The 22,796-nt window shown below is 37.3% G+C and overlaps 1 protein-coding gene across 5 annotated transcripts in view; it reads right to left on the reverse strand.

Annotated features, from left to right (window-relative positions):
• JPH1 (junctophilin 1) overlaps window positions 1-22,796 on the reverse strand; it is an 83,724-nt gene that overhangs the window by 59,962 nt on the left and 966 nt on the right. For 3 of the 5 annotated variants that reach the window (XM_069004956.1, XM_069004955.1, XM_069004953.1), the window contains exon 2: window positions 16,167-16,923. In XM_069004956.1, the coding sequence (XP_068861057.1) occupies window positions 16,167-16,923 (757 nt within the window). The other 2 variants (XM_069004958.1, XM_069004957.1) reach the window with 2 other exon arrangements.

Here is a 22,796-nt window from a genome sequence, read left to right on the forward strand (position 1 = left end):
TGGATCAACATCCTGCCTGTGGCCTGGGAGCATATGCAGCTCCTATCACTAGGCCAATTCACCCAACCCAGGGCTGCCTTTTGGCTGGACAAATACATGGGGAGGAACAGCACAGGTGGACTGCCACCTAAATTACTCTGGAAGTAATAGCAGCCCACTCCTGATCATTATCTTTCCCAGAGCTGCTGCCTCTACCACAAGGCTGTCTGGCTGCCTCTACAGAATTTCACAGCACATTCCACACCCGCTTCTAAAGATCCTTTGGGAGAAAGCACAGCCGGGAGCCAGCTGTCAGAATGGTTTCAGCACCCTATTCTCCTTGGAAGCCTTGGATGTACTGTACATGCAATAAGCCACCTAGCTTTCCCTGCCACTAGGTAAATGATACATGCATCTAGCCAGGGAAGTTTGGCACCACTATCTAGATGACCTTCCAGAAATGGGGCTAGCAAAGCTGAGGAAAACAAACCACGATTAAAACTCTATTAAAACCCACTCACATAAAATGCTTTTACGTGGTTAGCTAGTACACTGAGGATCTTTGCAGCACAGAAGAAGCAGTACTGCAAAAAGAAGAAAGAAGCAGTAACCTCTATAATCAGCTATTTCCACTGCAAACCATGCAGTCTGTTAGCAGTATTTCTTACATGTAAGTAAATGCAGAGACCAGATTCACTAGTAGAGCAATAAAGCACAAAGCTATATTCCCAGTTACTTTTCAAAACAAACCCTCACTCTGATTTCCAGAAATATGGATTTCCTCGGCAAGTGAGCTGACATGTCTTTCTAGAATAAATTCTGTCACCCCTATTCATACTGAGCTGTACCATACTCAGATCTCAGGTTTTGAGGACAGTATGCAGAACAGCATAGCATTCAGCATGAGTAACAGCAGACAGAATGTGTGGCAATATGGATTCATTACAGAAGCTTCATTGTTTGCAAAGGGAAAAGACTAAATCTCAGAAGGTACAATTAGTTTCTTTGGAATTCATAAAAGCACTGAATTTTAGTTTTTCTGGAAGTTAGGAGAAGTGGACAGCATACTGAGAACCTAAAGGTTTCCTCCAGTAGTAACTGAACTGTCTCTGTATTTGATTATCCCTTCTTGTTCCAGCTAGAAACTTCTAGTATCTTGACTTTGGTCTTTCAACTGCCTGTGACTCCCACAAAACATGCAGCTCACAAAGAGCACTGTTCCATCAGTGATATCCTGCTATCACTGGAACCAGTGGGAGTTCTGCTGTTGATGTCAGCATGGCAAACATTTCATATTTCACCAGCAGACTACGTAAAGGATAAATTAAAAGCCATGATCAGCTCACACTTTTATCCTCCAAAGCAATGGGAGTAAGTAAAGTCCAAAGCAAATAAGCCATTTGTCTGTTCTCTGATTAGAAAGGAATGTTTTCTCTGCTCCTAAAGAAAGTAACATCACAGGAAATATTTTAATAGCAAGTTGAATGTTTTCAAAAGTCTTGACCAATTTTCTCCCTCTATCTACTGAGCAGCAAGCCACATGCACCCTTCCAGCTTCTCTTCATTTCAGAATTTGCCAAGTAACAGCAATGAAGAGTTGCTCATTCCTTCAGGATAACAGGTGCAATAAAAACCAGCAAAACAAACACTGTACATTACTACTATAATCCCACTAGAATTTTATTTCATAACTGCCCTCTAGGTTAATTGAGTACACTTTAAAGTATCCTTCAGGGTTATGAAAGGGTAGGCGATTTCAAATCATAATATCAAAGTATTTGCATATTTTCATATTAAAATCCCACAACACCATCGCTCTTCTGGTTGTTTTAGATCAATTTAATAAGAAAATAATTTTCTCATCTTAATGTTACTAATACACTCCTATGTATGCAAGGATCCCTCCTACTGAAACCCTCCTGCTTTCAGTCAGAAATACCATAATCTGAATCATACCAATCCTTCCTTGTTCCTGCTATTGAAGAATGTAGGGCTTTCGCTGTAATATGCTCACTCTTGAAGTCCCTGCTTTATTAGTAAGATTCAACATAATGATCTTATCTAACTTTGGGTGTTTTTGTTATAAAATCTGTGCCTATTTTCCTTGGCATAAATATTAAGCCATATTTCAGCAGCAGAAAGACAGACGAGACCAACACAATGCCTCCATACCATTCTCTCCAGTGGCTAGAGGCAATTGTAAACATTGCAACATCCATGGGCTGTGGCTAATTATTTCCTTTTGAGAAGAAACTAGAGACTTGAAGACTAGAAATCTGTAATTTCTTTCCTGGTAAGTTGTAGGGAAAAGTGGGAGGAAAAAAAAAACACAACGAACTTGTTTACTCTTACCAGCACAGTGCTCATAAAGACAGTATTATTGAACTTAAACAGAACAACAGTGTTCCAAAGACCCCCCACAGCAAATCATCTTTTCACTGCTCCTCTTATTATTAGTGAATACATTTTGCTAATAATTGCAGGATCACAACTAGACTAAGTTCCACCATTTCAGTAATTTAAAACATGTATGATGAAAAGGCCCAAGAGTCTAAGCAACTCAAAAGATGAAACGTGGAGACAAATATTCCAGACAAAATGGACTAAAAGCCAATAGAAGAGCAATAGTAAGTTATCCCATCAGAAACAACTGGTACCATCTTCAGGTCTCTACTCATACTCTTCAAGAAAAATGACTCCAGGTATGAACTCTGAGAAGGATCTGAAAAAGCCATATATTTCTCCAACTCACTTGTAAAGAACATCAAAAAACCAGATCATGGAAAGTTTGAACCCGTTGTGTACATACTCTTCCAGAAGCAGTACATGAACAGCACCAGCTTTAAGATGACGCTGTACACTGTGATAACTGCAGCTTTTGGCACTGAACAAAGGCCCAGTAATGTGCTTCAGTCCATAGGCATTGTTTCTGAGCAACACCGAACAAGTTAATGGGATATATCAGAGTATTTCAACAAAAGGTGCCCAATTACCTTTCAGGATGTTCTCATGCCCTTTAGCCAGCTGATTACATGTAGTCTTTTCCCTTAGATGCAAAGTGATTGCTCTGATGGCATCATTTCCTTTTTTCATGCATTCAAGTTTTTTCTTTTCAATTAAAGCTACACAATAGAAAAACAAACAGCAGGAAAGGATGTAACTGCAGACTAAGGTGACACTTGGTTGACCTTAGGATACAAGAGGACTTGTCACATTCACAAGGAACAAAACCTTTCAGCTCTTTTGCAAGGAACCTGACCACAGGCAACAGCACCACTGCAACACAATATCAGCTTCTTGACACAGAGAAATAAAATACTGCCATCAAACAAAGTTATCTCACCACAAACATTTATGAAGAGAATTTCAGTCAGTTATCTACATGTTTAAATTGAGCCTCTTTTTTCTTCATTCACTGCTGCTCACTAACAAAGTGAGTTAGAGCACTGACTTACTACTAGTCATATTTGTGCAGTCAAATGCTGCAGTAGCACACTAAAAGATAAATCACTTTAGGTCTTCACAGTAAATTTAGAGAAAAATATTGGAAATACTAAAAAAAATTAATTAATGTAAGGGAATATTAATAATTTCAGTCTCGTTCTCTCCTTACAAAGGTCTCTGGGATGGATTAACTCTGGAAAACCCTTTATTATGCCTGATACAGCAAGTGCAGAAAAAGGTGACATTCAGTTTTAAAGCGGGTCATGGTGATCAAATCTTCTCTTGCATACATAAAGAACTTTCTAGAAAAAGTACTCATCCTATTTCAGAGTACCATGGCCCTCAGCAGGGCATCTGATCTAAATTACTATTCATTTAAAAATAGCCCTCTGCCAAAACAAGCAACAGACCCAAAGCAAGTATCAGACATACCACCCCAGAGTGATCAAAAAATAGAAGAAATATACAGTATAAAAGTAGCATCACTATCAAATTTTGAAGTGAGCATAGTTATCAGAAGCTTTCAGTATACCCTACTTGTAACCTTCTGAATAAAGAATGTTATCTAAAAAAAGATATATTTGATACTCTGAAAGAAGATCTGATGTTAATCAAAAACTTTTTTCACTTGATAGATTGTAAAATGTAGATTTCTGAACTGCACAACTGTACCACAGCATGAGACCAGCAGACAAGAGAAATCAGATGGTTATATAATTTGGTGGTTAAGCAAAGATATTTTTAGTGCTTTGCTAATCCATCTAATGCATTTCTTTCCAAGAGAAGAAAATGCATTACACTGATAGCAATAACAGGGCCAAAACATGAGGATATTGACAAGGAATTTAAATTTTTTATAAAATATAAAATTATCTCAAATTATTCTTAACAGCATCCATTCCTAAGGAAGGCTTATCAGGGACTGGGGACACTTACACATAAGTAATTGAAGAGAAGAACCAAAACAAAGCAGGAAAACTTTCACAGAAACACCTCAAACAGGAATTTCATAATGCAAAACAAGCGGGTGACACCTCAAGAGAATCAAACAAATAGAAAATTAATTGTGTTGGCAGTTTCTGAGTTTATGCTACCTGGGAAGCCTGAAGCAACTTCTGCTTTTTCTGAAAGAGTATTTTTTTCAAAAATGAGAGTAAAGAGACCATAAAGGGATACTAACAGAATTTTGTAATAGCTCTAAAATTCCAAGATTTTAATTTGTTCTCTCAGCTCCTTTTTACTATACTGTCACTACATTAATGTTAAATGCTTATTATATTAAGTAATAAATTCTTGAAGTCATATATAAAACCTTCCACAGAAAAATCTCACTATGAAAACAAAGAAAATGTGGGTTTTCAATGCATGTTATTTGGGATAATAGAATAGAACTTTGCTATTCATTTCCCCTTGCATTCAATTTCGTATTAATCTTGAGAGGAAAAAAGCATATTTAAACTGAATGTATGGGAATAGGACCACCAAAGGACAACAAAAGTGTTTTTATAAAAAATTATTTTAAAATATTTTTTAAAATATTCTTTTAAAAAGATGAGTTAAACCACTTCTTAGTGTAATCTGAAACAAACTACACTGGACTTAATGTTAAAAGGTCTCAATCTACCTTAAAGTTTCATTTATTAAAAGATGGGAGTGTCAAAGTTGTGTACAAAATGTTTCCTCAGCTGACTTGCACCTTGGCAGGCTCAATTTCTGACTCCCTTGAAACTTTTACTTGCAAAATGAGACAAGTCAGTGTCAAAGAACAGAGAAAACGATTCAAAGGTGTGAATTAGCTTTACTAATGAAAAGACAATAAATGGTTTCAGAGTCAGACAGATGATAGGAAATGGTTTTAAGAGTGAGCATATAAAAGCAGAAAATCCAAGAGGAAACTGTCACCCTAATTCTGCAAAGTGAATTTCTATGCAAAACCAGAACTATTTTCTTGAATGGATTAAGCAATGCTAGGTTATACATCTGCTCAAACACACATTTTCAGGTACCAGCAAATTGCAGGCAAATTATTTATCTTTTTCAAAGAAAAGTATCTTTTTAAGTATCACATTAGATACACTAAAAGCAGAACAGCATTTCTTAAATTTTCAGGGACCTTGACCAACCAGGCAGGGTTTCTGAAGATAGCTTAAGCTGAGTTTTCTCAGTATGACCGATGAAGACAGTCAGTATGTTCTTTGAACCATCAACCAAAAATGCCTTCATTATTACAAACAGCTGATTAAATATGTTGTGAAATAGCAAATAAATGGGAGAACTTTTGCTATGAGGAAATGATCTCACACATTTCACAGACCCAAGTCTTGTGCAACCCCTACTCGAATACCAGGGCACAATTCAACATTTCTGAGGACTTTTAACAATGGTTCAAAATTTAATAGTATTTTATACTGAAAGGATTCCAATCTGGCTTCATCCTTGCTAGAAACAGCAAAAATCTAGGTGTGCAAACAAATGTGCGAGACCTCTGATGGTCTACCTATCTGTAGTACCTTCTGGAAAGAGACACCAGCTTTTTTATACTGCTCATTCACCACGAAGGTCTGCAGCCAAAATTCATCATGTTATGCAGCATGTCGTGTCTCAGCAGTTAACTCAGAACTTAACTGCTATACAGACTCATGACCACTTCTATAATGGTCTAATCATAAGTGTAAGGAGCAGGTGAATTCAAATCAAGTATCTATTACATCACAAAGATGGAACTAATGAGTGAACTGTTAAAACCCATTTAAAGAGTATTCCGATCAACTAAAATTTGAAGAAAACATCAAATTTACCACAAACTCCTTGATGAATTTATTCAGAACCATAATTTTGACTAATTGCTCTCTGAACTCATTGTTTACCAACCCAGCAAAGCTCAAAGCTAAATTCTATGTATTTTAATCCTTCTGCTGAAAAAGGTTCATCCTCAGAGCTCCATCAATAATTTTTCCATCAGAAATGCATTGTATCTGTGCATGTCACAGACACAGATACAGACTTGGAGGTGAAAATGCTCAGCTTCTTTTCTTGATAACAAGTAGTTGTATGAAGTTCAATTATGAGCAATTTAACTAGATCTTTAACTAGATCTTTAGGCAGCCTAAATTTTGAGTGTACAAAACATACACTAATTTTTATCTGTCCCATTGCTGTCTTAAAATAAATTTCTGGAACAGGTAAAAACTCTGCATTAGGAAATAAAACTACACTCTTTACCGATATGGCACAGACTACCAAACACTGCTTGGGATTGTAACACATCATTATGATTCTTTTCCTCATAATTCATTATCCACTGAGAATAAAGAATAATATTTATACCTGTACACTGAACCATTAAGAAATTGTGAATGCTGAGCAATGTTAGACCTCCCAAAATGAATTAAGTTTTGCTCAAGGAATCTAGCCACCACTGGAAGAAAGAGACAGCCTTTTCACCAGAAACCACTGACTAATACTTCAACAGATCTGTACAAATTAAACATTTCTGAATATCAGAAAATGTCACCAACTTATCTGTTCTGTTGATTTTTACGGAAATTATAAATACCATTCCCACCTTTGTTGCTAATCTGCAATTTCCAAAATTGAACTCTTCGCTGAAGCAGAAAATGACATTATGAATGTTGATACATTTAGAAATATTCAAAACATGAAAAATCATTGGAATTTTAGCAAAACTGAAAATAAGCCCTTGGTCAAGATGTGTTAAGGTAAAGGCAGGACTCCCAACATATGGAAAAGACACCCATATGCTTAAGGTGGCTCACGACTGCATCTTCACAAAGCATTCTGACAACCAGCACCTGTTGGGTTACACTCAACTTTTGGTTATAGAACCGCAGAGTTGTTTAGGTGTCAAAAAACCTGTAAGACCATTAGCTCCAGCAGTTAATCTTCACCACTGCCAAGTCCACCACTAAACCAAGACCCTAAGTACCACATCTACATGTCTTTTAAGCACCTTCAGGGATGGTTCCCTTATTTTTCCTGAAATACATTTTGTATCTTAGTGCTTGGCACTATATTGTTCGTTTTTAGGATACTCCTAAGGTGCTTATACAACTGACATCACAAATTCCTGCAAGTGAAGGAGCTTAAAAAGTGAACTTGGGCTGAACACACACAGAGCCAGATCCCATGAATTCACTTCAATTTAGTGATCACCAAAATTTCTTGGTCTTCTTTCCTTTCCCTATGGAAGTCAAGTTTTTAACCAGCAACAGGTATGAAATCCTAGCTCTAGATAAGAACAAACCAGGGCTGTGATGCATGCCTCCATCTGCCAACAGACCACTTCAACAGTGAGTTTCCTTGGAGTCTTGTTTGTTTCCACATCTGGATTTTAAATTGTTCTGCAAAACTAAGAGTGACGTGATCCAATGCCCTTATTTATGAAGTAGGCTAAAAATTCAGAGAAGAAGTATCTTTGAAATGATTCATCCCAAAGCCAGAAAGGAAAGCTAAAGCAGCAGCAAAATGACCTCTCCTTATATATGCCAGTAACATCTGAAGCAAGCGTGGAGGTGTGCATTATAGCAGTACGGTAGCTAAACAAGCCTTACCCACTAGATTCAGAGTGGTAAGAGAAAAGAGATGTAGCTACCTTTCTTCTTAAACCTCCTAGAACAAGATAGCTGAGAACTCACATTTAACAGATTTCAATTCAGTCAGATACTAGGAGGAGATTTCTGGCTTTTAAATGCAAAACAGTAGTACCATCATTTTCATAATCCCTACTTTTAATGTAGTAGGACTGAAGTATAGCATCCCTCACTGAAAACTCTGGAAATAAAGATTAAAAAAAAAAAGAAAAAAAGAGAGCAGAAATGCATAATAGAATAAAAAATTAATTCAGAAACAGAATATAACAGGACAGACTAAATGACTGGTTCTCCCAACTGCAGTTTACCACTGGATACCCACAGGGCTCATGGCTGAGAACCCATGTCATTCATAAATGCAGAGGAAAAGCTGTGAACAGCTAAGTGACTGAATTTGTGAATGTCAGTGTCAGAGAAGTCTGAGGGACAACTGCAATGAAGGGCTGCACAAAACTCACTGGTCACTCTTATTGGCGAATGAAGTTCAATTTAAGAGTGATTTGCAAAGCAGAACAACCCTAACTTTATTTATAAGTGGCTTTAGGGTGACCTTGGGAATGAGCTCTTGGGAGACTACCTCCACTCAGCAGATCTGGGAATACTAAATCTTGAGAGGACTCCAGGAATAATCAAAAGGTTGTTACAGATGTTGAACACTTACATGGGCTTGAGAGAGGCAAACTTGTGTGGACAAATTTATTCCTAGACACTAACCACAAAGAGACTGTGCCTCTGCCTCTGCAAAAAATGAGAGCAAAGAACTTCAAAAGAATGAAAAAGCAGAAAAAAAAGCACAGAGTACTGAAAGAGGAAGATCACAGTAAGATAGGAAAAAGAATGCAAGTCAGTGTATGCAAATATGTACTGACATCAGTTAAATACATAAAGCAGAAAAATGTATTAATCACCAGAAACATGAAGAGAAGTCACAACAAGTATCATTGATCCATTAGTAGCCAAACAAAGAGCACTACTCATTGAACTACCTCAGTTTTGAGAAAATGAATCAATTATTATTTGGGAAACATAGAATTAGATCAATGTAGGGGGCATAAATTAATCACTTTAATGAGTATTTTTCTGCTGTAGTTTTTCAGAGAGAAGCAGCCTACCCCGTAGAATACTGATTGACAATGTTACAGTTGGATGACAGCAAGTTTTCCTATCTCTGAAGAAATAAACTGGGAATGTTCTATACGAGTTGATTTAGTCTTTGAGCAAAACATCAAGAAAATTACTCAAGCTCCAACTAGTATTACTGGACATATGTATGCAGCTGTACTGGATACAGCAGAAATACAAAACATCTTCTTGGTTTTGAGAATATTTTTATAGCAATCAATAACAAACCTAATGACTTTACAGTTTGTACATGACTAACCAGTACAAACGATCCAGATTTTTTTTTAATGGGTATTTATTACCATCACACAAACTCTCCTGTAAGTCAGTAGAGATGGATTCTATTTGCAGCTTAGCTTTTGAACAACTGTTGTAATACAGATCAAAACTAACATGCTGTGTAAAAACTAAGGGGAGAATCTGCATAACAGAGCACCTTCCGTGGCTACAAAAAATATTAGCCTCTTTGTATACCCCAGTATAATTTAAAAAAAGCCTTAATGTTGTCACATACATCTGCTGGGCTACCACTGCAAAAATCCTCTCTGCTCCAGAATTAAGTGTTCTGGAAATTGGGAAAAAAATCCTTATCATCTGAAGAAGGAAACATTTCAAGAATGTTTGCAAAGTAGAAAAAGGCTTTTTAAAAAGGTTATTTTAGAAGCAGTGGTGCAGCATTGTTTCATTTATGTTCTGAAAGCACTGAATATTTTCAGTATTGTACTAGCAATCTCCTGATTTTAAACAATTTAGAAAAGCAATTCTCATGTAACAATTCTGTGTCTAATACAAACACACAAGGTAAGACTAGATACACACCAGAACCACTTTAAAAAAATCCAAAATCCCTATTCAAGGTTATGTCTGTAGAGAGGTATATTTGGATATAGGTAATAAAAAATTTAATACTTGACGTTTTTTAAAATTTCAAGCTGAGGGATGGTACAAGACTAATTTTGCATATTTTCAGCCAGATAATCTTGGTGGATTAAATATTAAGAAAGTAAAAAAAAAAAATCTGTAATGTTTATATTATTTGTATATTTCAAACAGATGTATTATTCATTCCCCAGCAAATAACTGAGGAACAGTCCAAGATTATATTCTTTTACCAACAAGTTGTTTGTGAAATCTGAGTGAAAATGTGCCCCACTGAAGTTAGGGGTATAACTCCGACAGGATTCAAAGAACATATAGTTTTCTATAATTAATGAAGAATTAACTTTAAAATTACTATCTATAGTAGCTCAAGACCTATTTTAAGTTTCACCACAGCATTTCATTTGTTATCTTCAAACAAACTATGTAGCAAAATGATTAAAAGTGATTTCGTTTTGAACTTCAGGCAGCTTTTTGTACTGAAGCAAGCAGTCTTACATAAATACCTTTGGTATTTGTTGGATCCTATTCCTAAACATAATGTTCATATTTCAGCTATAATAAGTAAAGCATCTCCAAGGCGTGTGAGGCACCAGTCTTGCAAGTGTCCAGTTTAGTTTGTTGAGTAAAGTAAGAGTGCAGGAGTCAGCTAAATCCATCATGGAAAGCTGTGTGTGACACACATAATTCAGTGCTGTTTGGAATGATTGGCAGCTGCCTTCTAGCGTGAACACAAACTGTACTGTCACATGCATATAATTTCAGCTCTCCCTAGAAATCACAGTTTATTCAGGTCAAGCTGAGCACACTGGTCACGCAAGGAAATGAAGTCAACAAAGGGGCTGGCTAATAAACCATTTAGTATCCTCGTTGAGACTTGCATGCTTCATATAACCCCATCATGCAGCGCAGCATACTGAAGCTTACTCTGAAACAAGGTTAAGAAAAATAAAAGCAGTGGGCTCTTACGTAACTGCTATACTGTGGACATGGCTGCGCTGGGGTGGACAACTGAGCTGGAGGTGCTGCCCAGCCACCTGAAGCCAACACTAAGCACCCAAGCCCAGGCTGGGGCAGCACCAGGCCATGACTCAGGGTAAACTGGAGTTCTCTGAATCATCCTCAGCGCTGAACATTACACAAGCCAGCTACTGGGTCCAGACCATGATGACTGCTAGGAAGAGCAGGGACCCAAGAAAGCCTAGGTTGTGAAGGTGAGTTCACTCCCAAACAAAATTGTTATTCTGGGTCTCCACTACCAAGTCAATCCTGCTGCACCTTCCTCCTGCATCCACTTCTAACAACTCAAGACTCCTTCCCAGCTACACAGAACGAAGCAGCCTGCTTGTGAGACAGGAACACAGCCAGAGTTTCAGTAGTTTCTATTAAAAAATAAAAGCTGAAATTTAGCTGTAGCATCTGTGGACTTGGACATAAACATGTTAAAAATAAAACTGAGCTGTCTAAAAAAGCTGCTCTGAAAAAGAAATTGCTGCAGAAGATGCCAGTTAATCCCCCTTCAGTGCTCCACTTAAAAGGTCTTCCCGACTAGAGGCTTGGTAGTCACTGCTGTCTGAGCACAGACAGCTAATTAACAAGGAGGAACTGCTCCATATTATTAGTAGCAAGATATTGATTTTACTGTTATCTTGTTCTCAGATCCAGTCTTTTGCCAGCTTCTTTTCATCTGTTGGGCACTGCCATTTTCCCAGACTGCAAGGTCTCCAGACAGCATAATTTGTTTGTGCAGTACCTAACACAAAGGAACCATTATGCTTCACCAAATCTCAGGTGCTCATGTAATGAGAGCCCATTACAATACTGCTTTTAAGGTGGTCTCAAGTTCTCAAGGCATATTATGACAATACATACACTTCACTTAAAATTCACTCAAAACTTCAAAGTAATTAGAAGTATTTAGCTTCTGTGAAAAAGCGAATAAAATAGAAGTTTAAATTCTTTAACCTGCTTGTTTTATGACGTGAAAGATCAATGAAATGTAAGGAAAATATCAATGAGGAAGTATTTTTTCTTTTGACTTTTTCCTCCCTTTTCCTTCATACACTATTTTCTGGTTCATATTTCTTACCCTTACTGTACTTTTATCATGTCCCTCTGTGTCCTGCAAAGTTTGCTTTTCTTCAGAGACTCAAAGAAGAAGATCCTTCAAGGGGAGAATTAGCTAGAAAATATCTGAAGGAAGGAAAAAAAAAAAAAAAAAGAAAAAAAAAGCCTGGCTCTGAACGCTCAATTCAGAACCCATAAAATTGACTCTTCTGAAAGAATATGGAACATGAGGGGTTGTTAGTAAACAAACATCATTCCTTCTGCTTCCAGTGCTTCATGTTTATTTACAGGACTGATGTATTTTAAAAACAACCAGTGACACTGAGTATTGCAAAGTAAGTTTATGTTCAAACTCTGAAAATGAAGTCCAGAAACATTACAGTTTTATACCATCATAAGTGTTGATGAAGGCAAAGTTAATATAATACAGTATAATGAGAACTGAAGTAATTTTCATACTAGGAAAGAGTGCTCTAACATAATTCCAGTTTATATTGAACTGCAGAAGGTTATCTCCTTCGAATGCGACGTATGAGAGTGATGAAAAGGGAAGTTCAAAATCCCTACAGTGAGAATTATGTGATATCCTCAAAGTGAGTTTCCACTTGACTCTTGGTTGAGTCAACATTTGGGGCTTTTTAGTATCTTCCAACAGGGTCTTCCAAACGTACATCTTCCAGCATTTAAAGCACTTCACATGTGTAGAAAAGAATCAAACATTTCTGGAAAGCAGCTTCTCCTTTTAGACAAGAAGACCCCATATAAGACATATAAACCTGACTGCTTTTAGCACAATGCATTAAAGATGAATTTGAATTAGTTATTCCCTATAATAATGATATTTTTAAAAAGGCACCTTATAAAGTTTTGAAAAGGGAAAGTATTGAACATACTTTTGAAGTTTCTCAAATTGTGGGATTTTTATATTTATGCTGAAATATTTTTCCTTAAATACATGTTAGTAAAACTCTAATACACAATCAAATCTATTAAGCAGCACCGTAATTTTTAAAGTGTTATTATTCATTGCTAATTTATAAACAGTTTTGAATACACATCTGTGTAACAGAAACTAGCAATTATTTCTCTGATACAGCAGCTTTTTATACATCACACAATGTTGCAATCTGCTATCTTTTGAGAAATGCTGCTATCATTTCCAAAACACCGCAGTACAAATGCCTCAAAAACCCGTAAGTCAGGAGAGCCAAAGTAAATTCAGGTTCAGAGAAGCACTATTCATCCCAACTTTAGTATTTTTCTGTGCATACAAAACTGCCATTTTAGACAACAGAATATGATACAGATTACTAAAGAGGACTTTTAGACATAAAAAGACATCAGGAATATAAAGCAGAACAGTGGTTGGTCTCATTGAAGACTGTGTGGACATCTGTCACAGGTCAAGCTACCAGCCAAACCTGTCATGACCAGCAGGGAGCTATGAAGAGAGTATGATCTGTTTCCATCTGGCTGAACAAACATTTTGGGAACAAACAATGCAGGAAGAACAGCTTGTAACACCAAGCTGCATTAAAAAGCAAGGTATCTGGATGAGAGTAAGGATTTCTGTATCTTTGGTTTGATGGCTTTTGGGGTGAGAAAAGGTCTACCTAGTGAGTTCTTCAACCAGTGGAATGGAAATCTACAGGAAGCACACAGTGCTGGTGACATCTGTCCAGTCTGAAACACAGAAGGCCACTGTGCAGTGAGGTTATGCCATACGGCCAGAATCACCTTTGTATTACACATTAGAGAAATTATAGAAGGCACTTCTAGACTTTTTTGTGCAGTAGTAATCGTTGGGAAACAGACAAGACCACCATCCTCATATTCATCTGACACTGCAAGAATGCTACTGTCTAAAGAATTATCATATTATTAATATATCAGTTTGCTAAAAAATACAGTCACAAACCAATACTGGTCATCAAGTTTCAGTGAGACAGAAGTACTTTCATCTTGAAACCGTACCAATCCGGTCAGCCTAGATTTTAACAACTATTTGAAATGGAAGTTTTTTACTCAATGCTGCTCTAGAATCTATTCCAGATGATCTGGCTCTCAGATACTGACCCTGCCAGTATGACAGTTCCTTAGTTCACACAGTGCCATGGTCTTGCTCCTACTGGTTGATACTCAAAGCAACTCTGAAAACCTGAGAGACAGGAAGACTCCTGTCATTCTTACTACAGGAGTAACATGCACTCACAAGTGAAGTTAATATTATCTTCATGCCTGACATTGCCTGACTTGGTATCAGGTCTCTTGGCCTTTGAATCAGTGCCAGTACAGTTGGTGCAGTGGCTAGTAAAAAGAGAGAAAACCTGAATCTGCAATCTTGCTGTCTATACTCGCAGTCATAGGAGTGTTTCAGAGAGATTTTTAGCGGAGAAACCAAAGGGAGAGATCACCCCTGGTCACAGCTGCACTACAACTAATTCCTTCTGCTGCACTTTCAAAAATGTATTTTCATGAAATAAACATTGTTTTGATGAATTGTTCCAAAAGAAGCAATTTGAACTCTGTCCTCCACCTAAAAATCAAAGGGAAGGAAAAGCAAACAAAACACTTCAGAGACACTTCTTGAAGAGGAAGCGCATACACTGTGCCTTGGAATGTAATGGTCTCAGACTACAGCTTTTTAATAGCTTTATGTAGACTCCAAATGGTGACTCCCCCTTTCCATACATCCCACTGCCCCATTTTTTTCAGAACTAGAGCTTATTATGTACTGACAGAACATGAATGGGATCCAGTACTTTCTTAAAGCTAGGTATTACTGATCTGCATTACTAATATGGTATGCTGTCATATAATGCCTTACATATATTTATAGAAGTAACCAAGTATATACTACCCTTCAGTTACTTACGTGACCAGTTCTCAGAAAGGTCCTTTACCAGTGTGCTACATTCTTCATGTTAGTATCTCAACTACTTTTTGCTACGAGCATTTATATATTCAAGCTCTCCCACTTATGCAGTTTTTGGTATTTTCTGTATTCCTTATCACTGTCAGGAAAAGGGTAGTCACTGAGGACATGCTAGTGACCACACTAAATTAGGAATCAGTTGTTCAGCTCTAAGAGTAATGTGACATCCTCTTTCTAAAATAGCATGAAGATTTTCTTTCACACACATTTTTGGACTCTTTTTTTTATTCAAAGCATATTTTAAGAGAAGCCTGCCTGAGGAAACAAACTAAAGCCATCAAAAGAGAAACCACCACAGAAACTTATTGGAAGGCAATTAAAATTAAATAGCTTTTAAAGAGCACTCAAACTTAACAATAAAACCTATTACAATTGTCTATACTGATTTAATTTGCAACAATTCCATTTCAAACAACTTTGCTTGGTTGCTGGTTAGGAGTTCAAAGTGAAAATGACATTACCCATACGCTTCTCCCATCTCAAACACTTAGCAAAGGCACAGGGAGAAGATGACCACCTCTACCTGATGGGGTGGTCGTATTATCAGATGAATTGAGGAAAAGCATGCTCCAAAATGGAAGAGTCCTCACAGAGAACTCTTTTGTCAGATACTGCCCTGGCAACCAAATCAACATTCTCTAAGCACATCCTTGACCATTATTCTTATGCTGTTCATACCACAGTTTCTCAGATAAACAGATGCATCTTAAGATGCCCACTGTCGAATGGGCAACTTCAGTGAGTTTCAGATGCTACCAAAAAATCAGCAATACAATAAGCATAACTGGAGCATGCTTACAGAAAAATATTCAAACTTTACCTCATATATTCAAAAATATTCAAACTTTACCCCCAAATCATTCACTTATTTCCTCACCAGTTTTATTTTCTGAACAGGTTTAAAGGCATAATGCGGCACCTTTCCAGAGAAAGCAGAAATGTATCAAGAATGGAAATTTACTTTCACAGTATATTATGGAACTTAAACGCCTTTAAGTGAAGAGTTTGTGTAAGTTCTAAGTTTTACATGTGTAATGCCACTAAAGACAATAGAGCTACACATGTGAAACTAAAAGCTGAGCAAGTGCTCACCAACACAGAGGTTTACAACTCTACATTTGATAACTTACCTTGAGGTTGCAATTTCCACTTTGGTTCTTGCCATGGCAGCTGCTCGCTGTGCACCCTCTATTGCTCTATCCACCTTTTCTCTAGTTTTTGTGTTTCGTATTGGTATAAGTTGCTTCCTTATTCCACGGACCAAAATGTTATTTTTATACTTTCCCTCTTCTTTGGTGCCATCTGGAAACATGGTACATCCATACCCATGCCTCCTGTTATTCAGCCACTCTCCTTCATATTTCATACCATTTGAACGCTCACTGATACCAAAACCACTGCGCTTGTCATTCTTCCATTCACCCATATAGGCTTCTGTAGTGGTAGCATCAACGTGGTCTTCCAGAGGGCTATAATCACAGTCACCGTCTCCAAAACTAATTGTGGAGTTGGCGTCACTAGAACTAATTCTGCTCATAGCAGCATCACTCCTGACGGAGCTCCGTTTGCTAGATATCGATGACCTAGATTCCGATTTTCTAAGTTTTATACTACCAAGAAGGGATCCTCTTCTGAATAAGCCTCCTTTTTTCTTAATGCCCATGGCTTCTGGATCACTGTGAAAATTGAGCACAAATCCTCCTCTTGTTCCAGCTGGACTGTCTGAAGTGACGTCATGCAGAACAGTGCCATTGCTCTGCTCACTTCGAAGTGATGCCAGAGATGTTCGGAGAGGTGAACGGATCACAGTGGCCATGCCATAGGGTACACTCTGACGTACACCATATCCATGTCTCATCCCTCCTGTCCACTGCCCCTGGTAGGTACCTTTTAAAGTAATAAGAAGTTAAATTTAGGAAGCTGCAGAAGACCTAGCCCTCTCCATCCAATATGCTACAGGCAACTTCACATTGTCAGTTCTGGTTTTGGAAAAAAGAGATGCACATGACACAGACAGATGAACTACTTTTGTTACTTGTTTTTCTTATAATTTTTTTTTCCGCTTAGCAAACCCTTCACTTTCACAGCTGACCTGGCTTTTGGTAACTAAGACACAGTAGCTATAATCATAGGCATTTTTTAATGGATCTGTCCAGGGGAAAAAAAAATTGAGAGAAATTTCTAAAGCAGGACTCCCTCAACATTTTTTAAGGTGGACTGATGGGAAGGTGGCCAGCAGAAACAGAGACACATTATATGTAGTCAGCTGAGGAGGAAGACAGGGCTGGAGAGAAGGGAGAGAGCAGAACACTTACAGCTCTTGTGCCCAGCTGCTCACATAAAGAGCAAGCAGAAGTAACCGCCCTGTTATTGTGGGTTTAAGGTGACTACAGACCTCTCCTTGTCAGGAGTTATTTGACAATGCACTAGATTGTCTTCAGATGGGCCTTTGGATCCACTGTCATAAACCTCTATCGTAAAATTATATCTTTTAAAATGTTTGTGTGGATTTGAATGAAAGAACAAAACCTTAGGATTCCTTTCTCTTTATGAACTCTTCATACCAACACTTTCTGGTATCCCTGGTACATAAACATGCACTGCATTCTGCTGTAACAGAGGGATCAAAAGCATGAATTCTTTAGCCCTTTTCTGCCTTTCATTTGTTTCGCAGTACATAAGAAAGGCAAGGCAGTAACACAATATTGCACAACATTCTAGCAAACATTTAACCATAACTACTCTTGTAAAAATTTTAAAGACCAATGTAAGGAGGAACACAGTATACAATATGAAAGGTCATGGATGTCCATGCAAAGCTGTATTGGAGCCAAACACCACCTTTATCAGACTACTACAGCAGACAATTATTTTCTTGTATTCTCGAAAGGCATTTTTATTTTGACACTTGCCAGTGCCTGGACTCTGAAGGCCATTTCTACCAGAGGCTACAAAGGAAGGTGACAGGAATGCTGTAACCAGCAAATAGAAGATAACTTGCTTTCTGATATATTTCACTCTAATTCCCACTAAACGGCTTTAAGCTCATCAAAATGAAGTCTCTCACCCACCTAGTGCTGGTTCTTTTTTTTTTTTTTAAAGCTGCTTTGAATCGAAATATTTTTACAGAGGGATGAATAAGCAATCTTTAAAATATTTTTAAAAATTTTGATCTATTTCAATTGGAAAACCTATTAACTATCCAGAGAACTAAATATCAAATGTTAAATTCAGGGATTGATAAAATTTTTGTGAAAATATTTTTTAAGTATCTGCAGTTGTAAATGTAGCTCCAAGATTCATTTGCTTTGGGATTCAATCTCTTTCATGTAAACATACTGTTTTGGTTATATATGTATTCACCATCTATCAAGTGCTTCCTTGCTCTTTACCTCTTCTGCTATGTTATATTTCAATGTTAACACACAATTAAATTTGGTAAGTCTGTTTTATTATATAATACTAGATAGGTTCCAAAACATAACTGGTGTTAACTGTGTTGTAGAAAATTCTACCAAGTAGAAGGTTTTTGTTTTAACAGATGGCTGCTGACACAAATAAACAACTTTCTTAGTTTCTTTCTCATTCTCTGTATCCTGGATACCTACTGCTGTACTGGTTGTAAGGGTGCTGAATCTAGGAACATGATTATTTTAAAAAACTCAGCATATGGGGAAGAACAAATAGAAACATGAGCACAAAGCACTGGTATGACATGTTCTGTAAATACTGCAAATATATACAGCCACATTCTAAGGTGTTTTTTTGTTGTTTTAAACAGAAAATTCCTGGAAATACATTAAAATGTTATGAGCATTAATTACTTCATTTTATCCCTAACTATTTCTGGGATCTCTAAAGATATGCTGAAACTAAGAATCTGTCTACATATACTTACTGCTACACATTATAACCCCTCTAATGTTCTGCACCAGTTAATTTAATTTTGAAATAGTAAATCTAAGTCTAATTTTGATTATACCACAATATTACATTAGAGCAGCATCTCATAATTATGGCTCTCCATGCTGCTATTACTATGTCAGACTTGAAGCACAATCAACTCATTTCAGTATGGAATTTTATAGAAGTAAAAAAGGTCAGCCTTTTTTTCTTACTAATATTTTAATTAATAAACATGTGTTTAATGGAAAGCTCAAAAATACTTAATTAATTTAGGACTTGTATTTTTTCACTACTCTAGAAAGATGGGTAGTGGTTGCTGCTGCCCATAAGGGCATTAGAACAAGAACAATTGCTGTGCTGCTATCCACTAGCCCAATTTTCCTTTCTACTGCGGAAATAAAATCAATGCCAGCTTCTTCTAAAGAGAAAACAGTCAAAAAGGAAATGGAGGATTCATACTCATTTCGTCCTTAAAACGTATGAGATATTTAGGTTGAATTTTATGCAGTGTAGCAGGTAACTATTATATCTTCTGCCATTACAAATCCTTTAATGGAAAGGCTTCCTATACTAATGCTAAAAAGCCAACTCATTTTCCTTGGTTTTTCAACTCACAATTTAAAGGGTAAGTATTTTAATGGCATATGGAAGACAGTGTCCAGACTGTAGATACAAGAACCTTGTACAGTAATTTGACTGACTATATCAGACTTTAACTGCATCACCTTATTCAATAAAAGAAATTTTAGAAATCTTTAAACAACACAAGGTATGTGAATACTGCAATGTAATTAAATAAAACAACGTATGATATAAGACACGATGAAAAAGCTTTTCCCATATACAAAGACAAAAACATATGCAATATATGCAATATTTACTGATCTCTCTAGATAAATATGAATACTACATCAACATGAACACCATATTCTGTTTCACCTTATACCATAGTTGACTGTTCAAAGCAGTTCCTCTAAGGGTTAATTGTTAAAATTTTAATTACCATTGTAATTACCAATTTTAAATTGTATTTGACCATAAAACATTGTTTAGCATTAATTTTCCAAAAGCCAGGCTCACTGTCCTTTGTAACTGAAGAAACATTCAGCCACAACTACTGACCATCCATCTGACTTTTAATTGGTTCTCTTGAAAAGGTGTTCATATTTCGAGCCTGAGAACTATTATCAAGTATTTTTTTCTTTTTGTTGGCAAGTAGCTGTAAGATATAATTTCATAACCTGTTTCCTTAGTTACAGTATGCCATCCCTTCTAAAACACCCTTGGTACATCTTACAGCTGTAAATGTCATTGCCCACTTGCAGCTAAAATTTACAACTACACTGTGAAAAAATGGAGAGGCCAAGGAGCCATTTAACTACTCCACTTGCTCTTACCCTTTACTTAGATACTTAGAAGGTTTGAAAAATTTGTTGTTGCATCAAGATTTTTGCATGGTTTTCTGACTCAAATATTAAGTAAGTGCAGACCTAGAAAGAAGACCTCTCAGAAATCAACGAACATACGTGACCTTCGCTTAGGGTGCTTTTGCCACTGATCTCCCTCTGTGGAATGACAACATGCAATTGCTTTTTGCTGTTGTTGAAAGGACCATAAATAACCAATTCAAACATACTAAAGTTTCAAATTAGGCCACAGTCCCTCCTCCAGTAGGTTTTACATCTTCACAGATCAACAAAACCTAGGGAATTTAAAAGAGGCACAAAAATCCAGATTGCTGCAGGGGACAGACTGAGGGGCCACTTGAAGGCCCACTGTAATCACACGCAATGAATGAAGCATCATGGTTTATAATTCACAGTGTTTTCCTCAGAGATTTGACTGAGTGACAATTTTAAGCATCTAAACACAGCATGACATATATTACTCATGTCATGAAAAGTGTTGTGTGCAAAAACACTGAGGAACACTGTCAATGCTTATTTTCCTTTTCCCTCCTTCAATGATATCTTGTAATACCACCAATACACTTTAAAGGAACATACTGGGGCTATATTTAAAAAACACAAAGAAACTAGTAGTAAAGAAGCCTGGATCATAGTGAGTTTTAAAACAAACTGGAAATTGGCATAGTCTGAAGAATTATTTCTCTATGCTGGTATTCTCGGGTAATCATAAAAAGAGCTTCCCTCCAACTGTTTTAAATTATGTTAAAGATACATGTGTAAATCTGGTTTCCTTATAAACCCATTTCAGATGTTCTTCTGGTGTGCAAATACATCTATTGTCCCCAGAGCATGAAAATGAAAACACATCTGCAAACATCTATGACGTACTGCTCTGATTCATTCATGAGTACTTTCATTAAAATCAATGGGACTTCACACTCTCTGTTCATATGAACTGCAACATGCAAAAGACTGGAGTCATGACAACAGATTTCAGCTAACAGTATGAACTGGATCCTTCATGTGTTGTTCCAACTCCAAATATTGAGAGAATTTACCTCCAATAATCAGTACTGTATTAAAATTTTTTAAAAATCCACAAGAAGCCTAAAGAAAAAAGGATAAAAACAACTTTGAGAAAATAATTTCCAGAAGATTTATTAGAACAGCAAATTTACTCTTCCAGAAGAGGAGTGGGGGGGGAGGGGTGGGGGGAAGTACTGCTTGCAATGTATTAGCCAAACAAATAAAATAAAAATCGAAGAGTGCTTTGTGTGAGGAAAGTGAAACTGAAATACTGATCTCTTTCATACCTTGATTTCGGTGCTCTTTTCCCCTCCTCTTTTTTTTTAAGTCCACAAACATAGCTGTCTTTGAATATCAGAACTTTCCACACCAGGAAACAATTTCTGGACAGCTACAAATATCTATAAACCAGGGGACAGAAAGGTACAAAATCCACCGTGTATTTCATTTTCTGAAGGAATTGCATCTTACCAAACTTGCTACATTTTGTATTTCGGAAAAGAAAAAATAGGAGCTCAACTGCAAATATTTCATCTTCCGCATAATACAAAACCACTCATTCTCCTGAAAGTTTGACTAGAGATCTTCTGAAAAAATTCTTTGAAGAAACCAGCAAACAAACATTATCAATGGAGAGGTAATACATGGGTTAGTTCTTTAGTCACATCACGTGAACAGTACCTCTGATTTTGGTAAATTCTATTTCTTGCATGTTAACTAAACACATTGCTGAACGCTGAAGCAAGCAGCATGTCTGTAAAAAATACCAGCAACTCTCTAGTCCTCAAACTGAGACCCGTTTTTCGTCCTCTTACAACGGAATAAACCTTTTTTCTTGTTCCTAACTAAGAGCAACTCTGCAGAAGTTGCAGGTGGCACTTCCACTGAGGCAAATGACATTAACAGCAGCTGAATTAAAGAGTATCAGGCTTATTTATCGTGCAGAGCATGAAATGACAGAGGTGCAAGAACTCTAAGTGAGCACTCAAGTAAGCTCCAGTTCTCACTGACCTCACTGAACCCTGACTTCTTGACCGCTCCCGACTTCAGCAGGAGGGCGGATGCCGCGGTCCCTCCGCACGCCCACCGCGAGCTCAGCCCTGGGACATTGGCTTTGTCGCGGGGAAGGGTGTGAGAGGCAGGTCTGCGTGACTGCACTGCACACCTCCTCCTCTGAGCAGGATGCTTAAAACTATCCCGTATCTTGATAATAACAGCAGTTATATGAGGGTGGACCCAAGTTTCATTGATTTTACGCAAGCTGCGTGCCCACTCCATTAGCTCCAGCCTCCTGTTTACAAGCCGAGCGCATCGAGCGCACAAAGCCATCCCTGCCTGCACATCAGCACGACACAAGGGCTCTATTAGAACAAGTTCTTGCCGTTTCCGCACGAACGCGGTGCGCCGGGGGCGAGGTGC

The sequence above is a fragment of the Aphelocoma coerulescens genome, chromosome 2 (genome assembly GCF_041296385.1).
Source record: "Aphelocoma coerulescens isolate FSJ_1873_10779 chromosome 2, UR_Acoe_1.0, whole genome shotgun sequence".
Taxonomy (NCBI): Eukaryota; Metazoa; Chordata; class Aves; order Passeriformes; family Corvidae; genus Aphelocoma; species Aphelocoma coerulescens.